At 43.0% G+C, this 14,716-nt stretch overlaps 1 protein-coding gene across 1 annotated transcript in view; it reads right to left on the bottom strand.

Moving 5' to 3' along the window:
- LOC120041560 (cytochrome P450 2K1-like) overlaps positions 1-14,716 on the bottom strand; it is a 30,932-nt gene that overhangs the window by 4,066 nt on the left and 12,150 nt on the right. The window contains exon 6 of the mRNA XM_038986436.1: positions 5,515-5,656. Within this exon, the coding sequence (XP_038842364.1) occupies positions 5,515-5,656 (142 nt within the window). The remainder of the gene's footprint in view (positions 1-5,514; positions 5,657-14,716) is intronic.

Here is a 14,716-nt window from a genome sequence, read left to right as displayed (position 1 = left end):
AGCAGACTATACGTCGGTATTGGGACAAAGTTGAGTCTCAGTTCAACAGCTCAGACACGAGATGTATGGGGCAGGGTCTACAGACAATCACAGATTATAAAAGGAAAACCAGCCACGTCGCGGACACCGACGTCTTGCTTCCGGACAGGCTGAACACCTTCGCTCGCTTTGAGGACAATACAGTGCCACTGACACGGCCCACTACCAAGGACTGTGGGCTCTCCTTCTCCGATGTGAGTAAGACATTTAAGCGTGTTAACCCTCGCAAAGCTGCCGGCCCGGATGGTATCCCTAGCCGCATCCTCAGAGCATGCACAGACCAGCTGGCTGGTGTATACACAGATATATTCTGGCTGGTCTGTTGTTCCCAAATGCTTCAAGATGGCCACCATCTCTTTCTTAGGTACAGGGACAAAGGTAATTTAACTAAATGACTATTGCAGCGTAGCACTCACCTCTGTCATCATGAAGTGCTTTGAGAGACTAGTCAAGGATCATATCACCTCCACCCTACCGGCCACCCTAGACCCACTTCAATTTGCTTACCGCCCCAATAGATCCACAGACGATGCAATCGCCACCACACTGCACACTGCCCTAACCCATCTGGACAAGAGGCATACCTATGTAAAAAGGCTGTTCATTGACTATAGCTCAGCATTCAACACCATAGTACCCTCCAAGCTCATCATCAAGCTCGAGGCCCTGGGTCTGAACCCAGCCCTGTGCAACTGGGTCCTGGACTTCCTGACGGGTCGCCCTCAGGTGATGAAAGTAGAAAACAACACCTCTTCGCTGATCCTCAACACTGGGGCCCCACAAAAGTGTGTGCTCAGCCCTCTCCTGTACTCCCTGTTCACCCATGACTGCTTGGCCAAGCACGCCTCCAACTCAATCATCAAGTTTGCAGATGACCCAAGTGGTAGGCTTTATTATCAACAATGATGAGACAGTCTACAGGGAGGAGGTGAGGGCTCTGGGAGTGTGGTGCCAGGAAAAGAACCTCTCACTCAACGTCAACAAAACTAAGGAGATGATCATGGACTTCAGGAAAAAGCAGAGGGAGCAACCCCCTATCCACATCGATGGGACCTCAGTGGAGAAGGTGGAAAGTTTTTAGTTCCTCGGCATACACATCACTGACAAACTGAAATGGTCCACCCACACAGACAGTGTGGTGAAGAAGGTGCAACAGCGCCTCTTCAACCTCAGGAAGGCTAAAGAAATTTGACTTAACACCTAAAGCCCTCAAACTTTTACAGATGCACAATTTGAGAGCATCCTGTCGGGCTGTATCACCGCCTGGAACGGCAACTACACCGCCCACAACCGCTCCAGAGAGGTGGTGCTGTCTGCCCAACGCATTACCGGGGGCAAACTACCCACCCTCCTGGACACCCACAGCACCTGATGTCACAGGAATGCCAAAAAGATCATCAAGGACATCAACCACCCGAGCCACTGCCTGTTCACCCCGCTATCATCCAAAAGGCGAGGTTAGTACAGGTGCATCAAAGCTGGGACCGAGAGACTGGAAAAACAGCTTCTATTTCAAGGCCATCAGACTGCTAAACAGCCATCACTAGCACATCAGAGACGGCTGCCTATAGACATAGATTTGAAATAACTAGCCACTTTAATTATGTTTCCGTATCTTGCATTACTCATCTCATATGCATAAACTGCACTCTACACTATTCTACTGTATCTTAGCCACTTTGTGTTTACATATTGCATCACCCATCTCATATGTATATACTGTATAGTATTCTATACTACGCCACTGACTGTTAAACAGCCATATCCAGCACATCAGAGGCTGCTGCCTATAGACATATATTAGAAATCACTGGCCACTTGAAGGAAATTAAACACTAGCCACTTTAATGTTTCCGTATCTTGCATTACTCATCTTATATGCATAAGCTGTACTCTACACTGTTCTACGGCATCTTATCCACTTTATTTGTGTTTACATATTGCATCACCCATCTCATATGTATATACTGTATTCTTTACTATGCCAATGTATCTTAGTCCAATGCCGCTCTGACATGTATGTATATATTCTTAATCCATTCCTTACTTAGATGTGTGTGTATTTGGGTACACAGTTGAAGTTGGAAGTTTACATACACCGTAGCCAAATACATTTAAAACATAGTTTTTCACAATTCCTGACATTTAATCCTAGTAAAAATCCTGTTTTAGGTAAGTTAGGATCACCACTTTATTTTAAGAATGTGAAATGTCAGAATAATAGTAGAGAGAATTATTTATTTCAGCATTAATTTCTTTCATCACATTCCCAGTGGGTAATTAGTTTACATACACTCAATTAGCATTTGGTAGCATTGCCTGTAAATTGTTTAATTTGTGTCAAATGTTTCGGGTAGCCTTCCGCAAGCTTCCCAAAATAAGTTGGGTGAATTTTGGCCCATTCCTCCTGACAGAGCTGATGTAACTGAGTCAGGTTTGTAGGACTCCTTGCTTGCAAATACTTTTTCAGTTCTGCCCAAAGATTTTCTATAGGGTTGAGGTCATGGCTTTGTGATGGCCACTCCAATACTTTGACTTTGTTGTCCTTAAGCCATTTTGCCACAACTTTGGAAGTGTGCTTGGGGTCATTGTCCATTTGGAAGACCCATTTGCGACCAAGCTTTAACTTCCTGATTGATGTCTTGAGATGTTTCTTCAATATATCCACGTTTTCCTGCCTCATGATGCCATCTATTTTGTGAAGTACATCAGACCCTCCTGCAACAAAGTACCCCCACAACATGATGCTGCCACCCCCGTGCTTCACGGTTGGGATGGTGTTCTTCTTGCAAGCCTCCCCCCTTTTCCTCCAAACATAATGATGATCATTATGGCCAAACAGTTCTATTTTTGTTTCATCAGACCACAGGACATTTCTCCAAAAAGTACGATCTTTGTCCCCATGTACAGTTGCAAACCGTAGTCTGGCTTATTTATGGCGGTTTTGGAGCAGTGGCTTCTTTCTTGCTGAGCGGCCTTTCAGGTTATGTCGATATAGGACTTGTTTTACTGTGGATATAGATACTTTGGTACCTGTTTCCTCCAGCATCTTCACAAGGTCCTTTGCTGTTGTTCTGGGATTGATTTGCACTTTTCACACCAAAAGTACGTTCAACTCTAGGAGACAGAACGCGTCTCCTCCCTGAGCGGTATGACGGCTGAGTGGTCCCATGGTGTTTAAACTTGCATACAGATGAACGTGGTACCTTCGGGCATTTGGAAATTGCTCTCAAGGATGAACCAGACTTGTGGTCTACAAAAACAATTCTGATGTCTTGGCTGATTTCTTTTGATTTTCCCATGATGACAAGCAAAGAGGCACTGCGTTTGAAGGTAGGCCTTGAAATACATCCACAAATGCACATTCTATTTTACTCAAATTATTTCAATTAGTCTACCAGAAGCTTCTAAAGCCATGACATAATTTTCTGGAATTTTCCAAGCTGTTTAAAGGCACGGTCAACTTAGTGTATGTAAACTTTTGACCCACTGGAATTGTGATACAGTGAAATATAAGTGAAATTATCTGTCTGTAAACAATTGTTGGACAAATTACTTGTGTCATGCACAAAGTAGATGTCCTAACCGACTTGCCAAAACTATAGTTTGTTAACAAGACATTTGTGGAGTCGTTGAAAAACGAGTTTTAATGACTCCAACCTAAGTGTATGTAAACTTCTGATTTCAAATGTATGTTGTGAAACTGTTAGATATCACTTGTTAGATATTACTGCACTGTCGGAGCTAGAAGAACAAGCATTTCGCTACACCCGCAATAACATCTGCTAAACACGTGTATGTGACCAATAAAATTTGATTTGATTTGAATTAATATATTGGCTGTTTGGAGAAGGCAACTAAACTGAACAAAAATCCAAATGCTCACCTTCGATAGCCACTTATATCCTGGAGAAGTGTGCTCTTCACGGGTGAATCCCAGTTTCAACTGTACCGGTCAGATGGCAGACAGTGTGGGCGTCGTGTGGGTGAGCAGTTTGCTGATGTCAACATTGTGAACAGAGAACCCCACCGCCACCATGGGGCAATGGTATGGACAGGTATAAGCAACGGACAACGAACACAATTGCATTTTCTTGATGGCAATTTGAATGCACAGAGATACCATGACGAGATCCTGAAAACATTGTCGTGCCATTCATCTGCCGCCATCGCCTCATGTTTAAGCATGACAATGCACGGCCCCATGTCGCAAGGATCTGTACACAATTCCTGGAAGCTGAAAATGTCCCACTTCTTCCATGACCTGCATACTCACCAGACATGTCACACTTTGAGCATGTTTGGGATGCTCTGGATCGATGTGTATGACAGCGTGTTCCAGTTCCCGCCAATATCCAGCAACTTCGCACAGCCATTGAAGAGAAGTGGGACAACATTCCACAGGCCACAATCAACAGCCTGATCAACTCTATGCGAAGGAGAAGTGTCGCACTGCATGAGGGAAATGGTGGTCTTACCAGATACTGACTGGTTTTCTGATCCACACCCCTACCTTTTTTTTAAAGGTCTCTCTGACCAACAGATGCATATCTGTATTCCCAGTCATGTGGAACCCATAGATTAGGCCCTAATGAATTTAATTCAATTGACTTATTTCCTTATATGAACTGTACCTCAGTAAAATCTTTGAAGTTGTTGCGTTTATATTTTTGGTCAGTGTATATTTTAAAAATGCATTTAGTGTAATGAAAAATGGCACTGAGTTCCGTGTCTTGAAAATCTAAAATGATGTTCCAAAAAATGCTTATACGCAAATACGGAAAAGCTGCACACAAAAAATATACACCTGTCCAAGCTGTAGGGTGGGGAAGTCAAGTTGGAGGGTGGGGAAAGTGCATTATCTGTTCGACATTGAAGGATGTCGAACAGATGTAATTCGAGTGTAATTTTCTGAGAATCTTTCTGAAGACTTTTTGCAGACAATTTATGGACTCGTTTTTTTATTTATCTTTCTGTTCTAATAATAAATATTATAATTGTGTATTCTACTCCAATCATGCATCTTTCCAGGTATTTGCGCCACTGCTCTCCATCCCAAGTTAAGAACCTGTTGTCCTCTGTGGCTACAGTATCCTTTATTGCCACATAAATACCACACCATAGTACAATTCCATTATATATATATATATATATATATATATATATATATATATATATATATATATATATATATATATATATATATATATCACTTGGCTGCCTTACACATGTAGGTTATCCCAATGAGAAAATCTGGTTGAAATATTGTCATTTCTACACATTTAGTTACATTCATGTAGATTACAGCTTCATTCACAGTGTTAAAGCATTTGAAACAAACTATAAACTGGTCTGTGGTTCAAGTGGGCAATTTGGAAATGTTTACAGCAAGTAACACCTTGATTGTCTTGCATTACTACAATCACTTGCAATGTCTGTACAAAGGCGTGTGTCTGTTTGCACATTGATACTTACCCTGTATAAGGGGGTACTTGGCCATTAGCATCAAAGCCCAGCGTAGGGTTGTCCCTGTGGTGTCTGTACCAGCAGAAAACAGGTTGGCCACAGAGGATATCAGGTTGTTGTCATGGTAGTGAGAGTTCTTGTTGCCAGATTCCTTATACAGACAGAAAAAGCATTTTAAAGGGTAGAAAATATTTGTTTTCCCCTCAAAAGTCATGGTCTAGCAGTCTTTGCATTCTTTTTCGAAGGTCAAAAATTTGCTTTCAAAAATGTGTTTTTACATTTAACTTCTACACACATTTTACATACACGGTGTAGCAGTCTTAGCTGCAGCCTCCAAAACACATACACTTAGTGTACAAAACATTAGGAACAAATGCTGTTTCCATGGATTAGACCAGGGTGCAACTCAGTATTAGGAAGATGTTCCTAGTGTTTTGGACACTCAGTGTATACCGCTGCATCCTGGGCCCAATGCCATTTCAACACAATATCTCCTATATTTTCTCCATTCTCTATCACATGGGCCATTTACGCATTTCTCAATACACACTAAATCCCTAGATGTTATTCCTTCAAAGAATTAAAATGTTTTATTTTTTGGGGAATAGATCAGCTTTAATATTGCAGATGGAAGCTACAATCTATCAATGTAAATGTCAGCATCATTTCCAATCCCCCATATTGTTTTTGTAAATATGTACAGTGCATTCGGAAAGTATTCAGATCCCTTGACAAAGCAAAAACAGGTTTAGACATTTTTACACATTTATAATGAAATAGAAACCAGAAATATCACATTTACAGGGCTGAGATTCATTCGTACTACACCGGCTTCGATGAGCGTCTTATTTGGCTTGCAAACTATTACAGACGACAAAGGGAAGCACAGCCGCGAGCTGCCCAGTGCCACAAGCCTACCAGATGAGCTAAATCACTTCTATGCTCGCTTCGAGGCAAGCAACACTGAGGCATGCATGAGAGCATCAGCTGTTCCGGACGACTGTGTGATCACGCTCTCCGTAGCTGACGTGAGTAAGACCTTTAAACAGGTCAACATTCACAAGGCTGCGGGGCCAGACGGATTACCAGGACGTGTGCTCCGGGCATGTGCTGACCAACTGGCAGATGTCTTCACTGACATTTTCAACATGTCCCTGATTGAGTCTGTAATACCAACATGTTTCAAGCAGACCACCATAGTCCCTGTGCCCAAGAACACTAAGGCAACCTGCCTAAATGACTACAGACACGTAGCCCTTTCCCACCTGTACAAAAGGAACACCTACGTGAGAATGCTATTCATTGACTACAGCTCAGCGTTCAACACCATAGTACCCTCAAAGATCATCACTAAGCTAAGGATCCTGGGACTAAACACCTCCCTCTGCAACTGGATCCTGGACTTACTGATGGACCGCCCCCAGGTGGTGAGGGTAGGTAGCAACACATCTGCCACGCTGATCCTTAACACTGGAGCCCCTCAGGAGTGCGTGCTCAGTCCCCTCCTGTACGCTCTGTTCACCCACGACTGCGTGGCCTGGCATGACTCTAACACTATCATTAAGTTTGCAGACGACACAACAGTGGTAGGCCTGATCACAGACAACAACAAGACAGCCTATAGGGAGGAGGTCAGAGACCTGGCCGTGTAGTGCCAGAATAACAACCTATCTCTCAACGTAACCAAGACTAAGGAGATGATTGTGGACTACAAGAAAAGGAGGACCGAGCATGCCCCCATTCTCATCGACGGGGCTGTAGTGGAGCAGGTTGAGAGCTTCAAGTTCCTTGATGTCCACATTACCAACAAACTAGAATGGTCCACACACACCAAGACAGTCGTGAAGAGGGCACGAGAAAGCCTATTCCCCCTCAGGAAACTAAAAAGATTTGGCATGGGTCCTCAGATCCTCAAAAGGTTCTACAGCTGCAACATCGAGAGCATCCTGACTGGTTGTATCACTGCCTGGTACGGCAACTGCTCGGCCATCGAACGCAAGGCACTACAGAGGGTAATGCGTACTGCTCAGTACATCACTGGGGCTAAGCTGCCTGCCATCCAGGACCTCTAGCCTCGCTACTGTATATAGCCTCGCAACAGTTATTTTTCACTGTCTTTTTTACTGTTGTTTTATTTCAGTTTTTTATTTCTTTACTTATCTATTGTTCACCTAATACCTTTTTTTACTTAGAAATCGCACTGTTGGTTGGAGGTTGTAAGTAAGCATTTAACTGTAAGGTCTACACCTGTTGTATTCAGTGCACGTGACAAAAAAAAACTTTGATTTGATTTGATTTACAGTGGCTTGCAAAAGTATCCACCCCCTTGGTATTTTTCCTATTTTGTTGCCTTAAAACTTGGGATTAAAATAGATTTTTTGGAGGGGGTTGTATAATTAATTTACACATCTACCACTTTGAAGATGCAAAATATTTTCGTGAAATAAACAAGAATTAAGACAAAAAAAACGGAACTTGAGCGTGCCTAACTATTCACCCCTACAAGGTTGGCACACCTGTATTTGGGAAGTTTCTCCCATTCTTCTCTGCAGATCCTCTCAAGCTCTGTCACGTTGGATGGGGAGCGTCGCTGCACAGCTATTTTCAGGTCTCTCCAGAGATGTTTGATCGGGTTCAAATCCGGGCCCGAGTCGGCGGTCCGGAGCTCTCTGAAGCAGGTTTTCGTCAAGGATATCTCTGTACTTTGCTGCATTCATCTTTCCCTCGATCCTGACTAGTCCCCCAGTCCCTGTGGATGAAAAACATCCCCACAGCATGATACTGCCACCACGCTTATCCATAGGGATGGTGCCAGGTTTCCTCCAGGCGTGATGCTTGGCATCCAGGCCAAAGAGTTCAATCTTGGTTTCATCAGACCAGAGAATCTTGTTTCTCATGGTCTGACGGTCCTTTAGGTGCCTCTTGGCAAACTCCGAGCGGGCTGTCGTGCCTCTTATTGAGTGGCTTCCATCTGGCCACTCTACCATAAAGGCCTGATTGGTAGAGTGCTGCAAAGATAATCGTCCTTCTGGAAGGTTCTCCCATCTCCACAGAGAAACTCTGGAGCTCCGTCAGTGCCCATCGGGTTCTTGGTCACCTCCCAAGGCCCTTCTCCCCAGAATGCTCAGTTTGTCTGGGCGGCCAGCTCTAGGAAGAATCTTGGTGGTTCCAAACTTATTCCATTTAAGAATGATGGAGCCCACTGTGTTCTTGGGAACCTTCAATGCTTTAGAAATGTTTTAGTACCCTTCCCCAGATATGTGCCTCGACACAATCCTGTCTCGGAGCTCTACGGACAATTTCTTTGACCTCATGGCTTGGTTTTTCCTCTGACATGCACTCTCAGCTGTGGGACCTTATATAGACAGGTGTGTGCCTTCCCAAACCATGTCAAATCAATTGAATTTACCACAGGTGGACTTAGTAAGGGTCTAAATAATTATGGAAATAAGGTATCGTTTTTAAATCTTTACACATTTGTTAATGGTTGGGTGGCAGTATTGAGTAGTTTGGATGAATAAGGTGCCCAAAGTAAACTGCCTGCTACTCAGGCCCAAAAGCTAGAATATGCATATAATTAGTAGATTTGGATAGAAAACACTCTAACTGTTTGAATGATGTCTGTGAGTATAACAGAACTCATATGGCAGGCAAAAACCTGAGAAAAAATCCAACCAAGAAGTGGGAAATCTGAGGTTTTTAGTTTTTCAACTCTTTGCCTATCCAAGATAGTGTAAATTTTGTCCGATTGCACTTCCTAAGACTTCCACTAGATGTCAACAGTCTTTAGAACCTTGTTTAAGGCTTCTACTGTGAAGGAGGGGGGAATGAGAGCTGATTGAGTAACAGGTCTGGCAGAGTGCCATGAGCTCATTCAGGCGCGCTCCCGTGAGAGGTAGCTGCCTGCATTGCCTTTCTAAAGACAAAGGAATTCTCCGGTTGAAACATTATTGAAGATTTATGTTAAAAGCATCCTGAAGATTGATTGTATACATCGTTTGACATGTTTCTACGAACTGTAATGGAATTTTTTGACTTTGTCTGACCTGCGCATCGTGAATTTGGATTTGTGAACTCAAGGCGCGAACAAAAAGGAGGTATTTGGACATAAATGATGGAATTTAGCAAACAAAACAAACATTTATTGTGGAACTGGGATTCCTGGGAGTGTATTCTGATGAAGATCATCAAAGGTAAGTGAATATTTATAACGCTATTTCTGACTTTTACTGACTCCACAACATGGCGGATATCTGTATGGCTTGTTTTTGTATCTGAGCGCCGTACTCAGATTATTGCATGGTGTGCTTTTTCGGTAAAGCTTTATTAAGGAGAAGTTTATCTAAAGTTCCATGCATAACACTTGTATTTTCATCAACATTTATGATGAGTATTTCTGTAAATTGATGTGGCTCTCTGCAAAATCACCGGATGTTTTGGAAGCAAAACATTACTGAACGTAACGCGCCAATGTAAACTGAGATTTTTGGATATAAATATGAAATTTATCGAACAAAACATACATGTATTTTGTAACATGAAGTCCTATGAGTGTCATCTGATAAAATGAATCACTAACCTTTGATGACCTTCATCTCTATTTCTGCTTTTTGTGACTCTTTGGCTGGAAAAATGGCTGTGTTTTTCTGTGACTAGGTACTGACCTAACATAATCGTTTGGTGTGCTTTCGTTGTGAAGCCTTTTTGAAATCGGACACTGTGGCTGGATTTACAACAAGTGTATCTTTAAAATGGTGTAAAATACTTGTATGTTTGAGGAATTTGAATGAATGAGATCTTTTTGAATTTTGCGCCCTGCACTTTCACTGGCTGTTGTCAAGTCGATCCCGTTAGCGGGATCTAAGCCATAACACATGCATTTCTAATAAAAACCTGTTTTCGCTTTGTCATTGTGGGGTATTGTGTGTAGATTGATCAGGGGAAAAAATACATGTAATCCATTTTAGAATAAGGCTGTAACGTCACAAAATGTGATAAAAGGGGAATACTTTCCGAATGCACTGATTGAGATGTGTGTGTGTGTGTGTGTGTGTGTGTGTGTGTGTGTGTGTGTGTGTGTGTGTGTGTGTGTGTGTGTGTGTGTGTGTGTGTGTGTGTGTGTGTGTATATACATACATACAGTGGGGAGAACAAGTATTTGAAACACTGCCGATTTTGCAGGTTTTCCTACTTACAAAGCATGTAGAGGTCTGTAATTTTTATCATAGGTACACTTCAACTGTGAGAGACGGAATCTAAAACAAAAATCCAGAAAATCACATTGTATTAATTTGCATTTTATTGCATGACATAAGTATTTGATACCTTTGTTTGCAATTACAGAGATCATACGTTTCCTGTAGTTCTTGACCAGGTTTGCACACACTGCAGCAGGGATTTTGGCCCACTCCTCCATACAGACCTTCTCCAGATCCTTCAGGTTTCGGGGCTGTCGCTGGGCAATACGGACTTCCAGCTCCCTCCAAAGATTTTCTATTGGGTTCAGGTCTGGAAACTGGCTAGGGCACTCCAGGACCTTGAGATGCTTCTTACGGAGCCACTCCTTAGTTGCCCTGGCTGTGTGTTTTGGGTCGTTGTCATGCTGGAAGACCCAGCCACGACCCATCTTCAATGCTCTTACTGAGGGAAGGAGGTTGTTGGCCAAGATCTCGCGATACATGGCCCCATCCATCCTCCCCTCAATACGGTGCAGTCGTCCTGTCCCCTTTGCAGAAAAGCATCCCCAAAGAATGATGTTTCCACCTCCATGCTTCACGGTTGGGATGGTGTTCTTGGGGTTGTACTCATCCTTCCTCCAAACACGGCGAGTGGAGTTTAGACCAAAAAGCTCTATTTTTGTCTCATCAGACCACACAACCTTCTCCCATTCCTCCTCTGGATCATCCAGATGGTCATTGGCAAACTTCAGAGAGGCCTGGACATGCGCTGGCTTGAGCAGGGGGACCTTGCGTGCGCTGCAGGATTTTAATCCATGGTTTTCTTTGAGACTGTGGTCCCAGCTCTCTTTAGGTCATTGACCAGGTCCTGCCGTGTAGTTCTGGGCTGAACCCTCACCTTCCTCATGATCATTGATGCCCCACGAGGTGAGATCTTGCATGGAGCCCCAGACCGTCATCTCGAACTTCTTCCATTTTCTAATAATTGCGCCAACAGTTGTTGCCTTCTCACCAAGCTGCTTGCCTATTGTCCTGTAGCCCATCCCAGCCTTGTGCAGGTCTACAATTTTATCCCTGATTGAGTGTGTGGACAGGTGTCTTTTATACAGGTAACAAGTTCAAACAGGTGCAGTTAATACAGGTAATGAGTGGAGAACAGGAGGGCTTCTTAAAGAAAAACGAACAGGTCTGTGAGAGCCGGAATTCTTACTGGTTGATAGGTGTTCAAATACTTATGTCATGCAATAAAATGCAAATTAATTACTTAAAAATCATACATTGTGATTTTCTGGATTTTTGTTTTAGATTCCATTTCACAGTTAAAGTGTACCTATGATAAAAAATTACAGACCTCTACCTGCTTTGTAAGTAGGAAAACCTGCAAAATCGGCAGTGTATCAAATACTTGTTCTCCCCACTGTATATATATATAGTTGAAGTCGGAGGTTTACATAAACTTAAGTTGAAGTCATTCAAACTCGTTTTCTACCTCTCCACAAATTCCTTGTTAACAAACTATAGTTTTGGCAAGTCGGTTAGGACATCTACTTTGTGCATGACACAAGTAATTTTCCCAACAATTGTTTACAGACAGATTATTTAACTTAGAATTCACTATCACAATTCCAGTGGGTCAGAAGTTTACATACACTAAGTTGACTGTTCCTTAATACAGCTTGGAAAATTCCAGAAAATTATGTTTTGGCTCTAGAAGCTTCTGATAAGCTAATTGAGATCATTTGAGTTAATTGGAGGTGCATTTGTGGATGTATTTCAAGGCCTACCTTCGAACTCAGTGCCTCTTTGCTTGACATCATGGGAAAATCAAGAGAAATCAGCCAAGACCTCAGAAAAAAATTGTAGACCTCCACAAGTCTGGTTCATCCTTGGGAGCAATTTCCAAACGCCTGAAGGTACCACGTTCATCTGTACAAACAATAGTGCGCAAGTATAAACACCATGGGACCACACAGCTGTCATTCTGCTCAGGAAGGAGACGCGTTCTGTGTCCTAGAGATGAACGTACTTGTGCAAATCAATCCCAGAACAACAGCAAAGGACCTTGTGAATATGCTGGAGGAAACGGGTACAAAAGTATCTATATCCACAGTAAAACGTTTCCTACATCGATATAACCTGAAAATCCGGTCAGCAAGGAAGAAGCCACTGCTCCAAAACTGCCATAAAAAAAGCCAGACTACGGTTTGCAACTGCACATGGGGACAAACATTGTACTTTTTGGAGAAATGTCCCCTGGTCTGATGAAATAAAAATAGAACTGTTTGACCATAATGACCATCGTTATGTTTGGAGGAAAAAGGGAGAGGCTTGTAAGTCGAAGAACACCATCCCAACCATGAAGCACGTGGGTGGCAGCATGTTGTGGGGGTGCTTTGCTGCAGGAGGGACTGATGCACTTCACAAAATAGATGGCATCATGAGGGAGGAAAATTATGTGGATATATTGAAGCAACATCAAGACATTAGTTAGAAGTTAAAGCTTGGTTGCAAATGAGTCTTCCAAATGGACAATGATCCCAAGCATACTTCCAAAGTTGTCAAAATGGCTCAAGGACAACAAAGTCAAGGAATTGGAGTGGCCATCACAAAGCCCTGACCTCAATCCCAAAGAACATTTGTGTGCAGAACTGAAAAGCATGTGCGTGCAACGAGGCCTAAAAACCTGACTCAGTTACACCAGCTCTGTCAGGAGGAATGGGCCATAATTCACCCAACTTATTGTGGGGCGCTTGTGGAAGGCTAAGTGAAACGTTGGACCCAAGTTAAACAATTTAAAGGCAACGCTACCAAATACTAATTGAGTATGTAAACTTCTGACCCACTGGGAACGTGATGAAAGAAATAAAAGTTGTAATAAATCATTCTCTCTACTATAATTCTGACATTTCACATTCTTAAAATAAAGTGGTGATCCTAACTAACCTACGACAGGGAATTTTTACTAGGATTAAATGTCAGGAATTGTGAAAAACTGAGTTTAAATGTATTTTGCTAAAGTGTATGTAAACTTCTGAACTTCAACTGTGTGTGTGTATATGTACGTATATATATACACTGCTCAAAAAAATAAAAGGGAACACTAAAATAACACATCCTAGATCTGAATGAATGAAATATTCTTATTAAATACTTTTTTCTTTACATAGTTGAATGTGCTGACAACAAAATCACACAAAAATTATCAATGGAAATCAAATTTATCAACCCATGGAGGTCTGGATTTGGAGTCACACTCAAAATTAAAGTGGAAAACCACACTACAGGCTGATCCAACTTTGATGTAATGTCCTTAAAACAAGTCAAAATGAGGCTCAGTAGTGTGTGTGGCCTCCACATGCCTGTATGACCTCCCTACAACGCCTGGGCATGCTCTTGATAAGGTGGCGGATGGTCTCCTGAGGGATCTCCTCCCAGACCTGGACTAAAGCATCCGCCAACTCCTGGACAGTCTGTGGTGCAACGTGGCGTTGTTGGATGGAGCGAGACATGATGTCCCAGATGTGCTCAATTGGATTCAGGTCTGGGGAACGGGCAGGCCAGTCCATAGCATCAATGCCTTCCTCTTGCAGGAACTGCTGACACACTCCAGCAACATGAGGTCTAGCATTGTCTTGCATTAGGAGTAACCCAGGGCCAACCGCACCAGCATATGGTCTCACAAGGGGTCTGAGGATCTCATCTCGGTACCTAATGGCAGTCAGGCTACCTCTGGCGAGCACATGACTGACCCACCGCCAAACCGGTCATGCTGGAGGATGTTGCAGGCAGCAGAACGTTCTCCACGGCGTCTCCAGACTCTGTCACGTCTGTCACATGTGCTCATGTGCTCAGTGTGAACCTGCTTTCATCTGTGAAGAGCACAGGGCGCCAGTGGCGAATTTGCCAATCTTGGTGTTCTCTGGCAAATGCCAAACGTCCTGCACGGTGTTGGGCTGTAAGCACAACCCCCACCTGTGGACGTCGGGCCCTCATACCACCCTCATGGAGTCTGTTTCTGACCGTTTGAGCAGACA

This window comes from Salvelinus namaycush, unplaced genomic scaffold, assembly GCF_016432855.1.
Source record: "Salvelinus namaycush isolate Seneca unplaced genomic scaffold, SaNama_1.0 Scaffold477, whole genome shotgun sequence".
Lineage (NCBI taxonomy): Eukaryota > Metazoa > Chordata > Actinopteri > Salmoniformes > Salmonidae > Salvelinus > Salvelinus namaycush.
The sequence above is the reverse complement of the archived record's forward strand: the minus strand, read 5'-3'. Positions and strand labels throughout refer to the sequence as shown.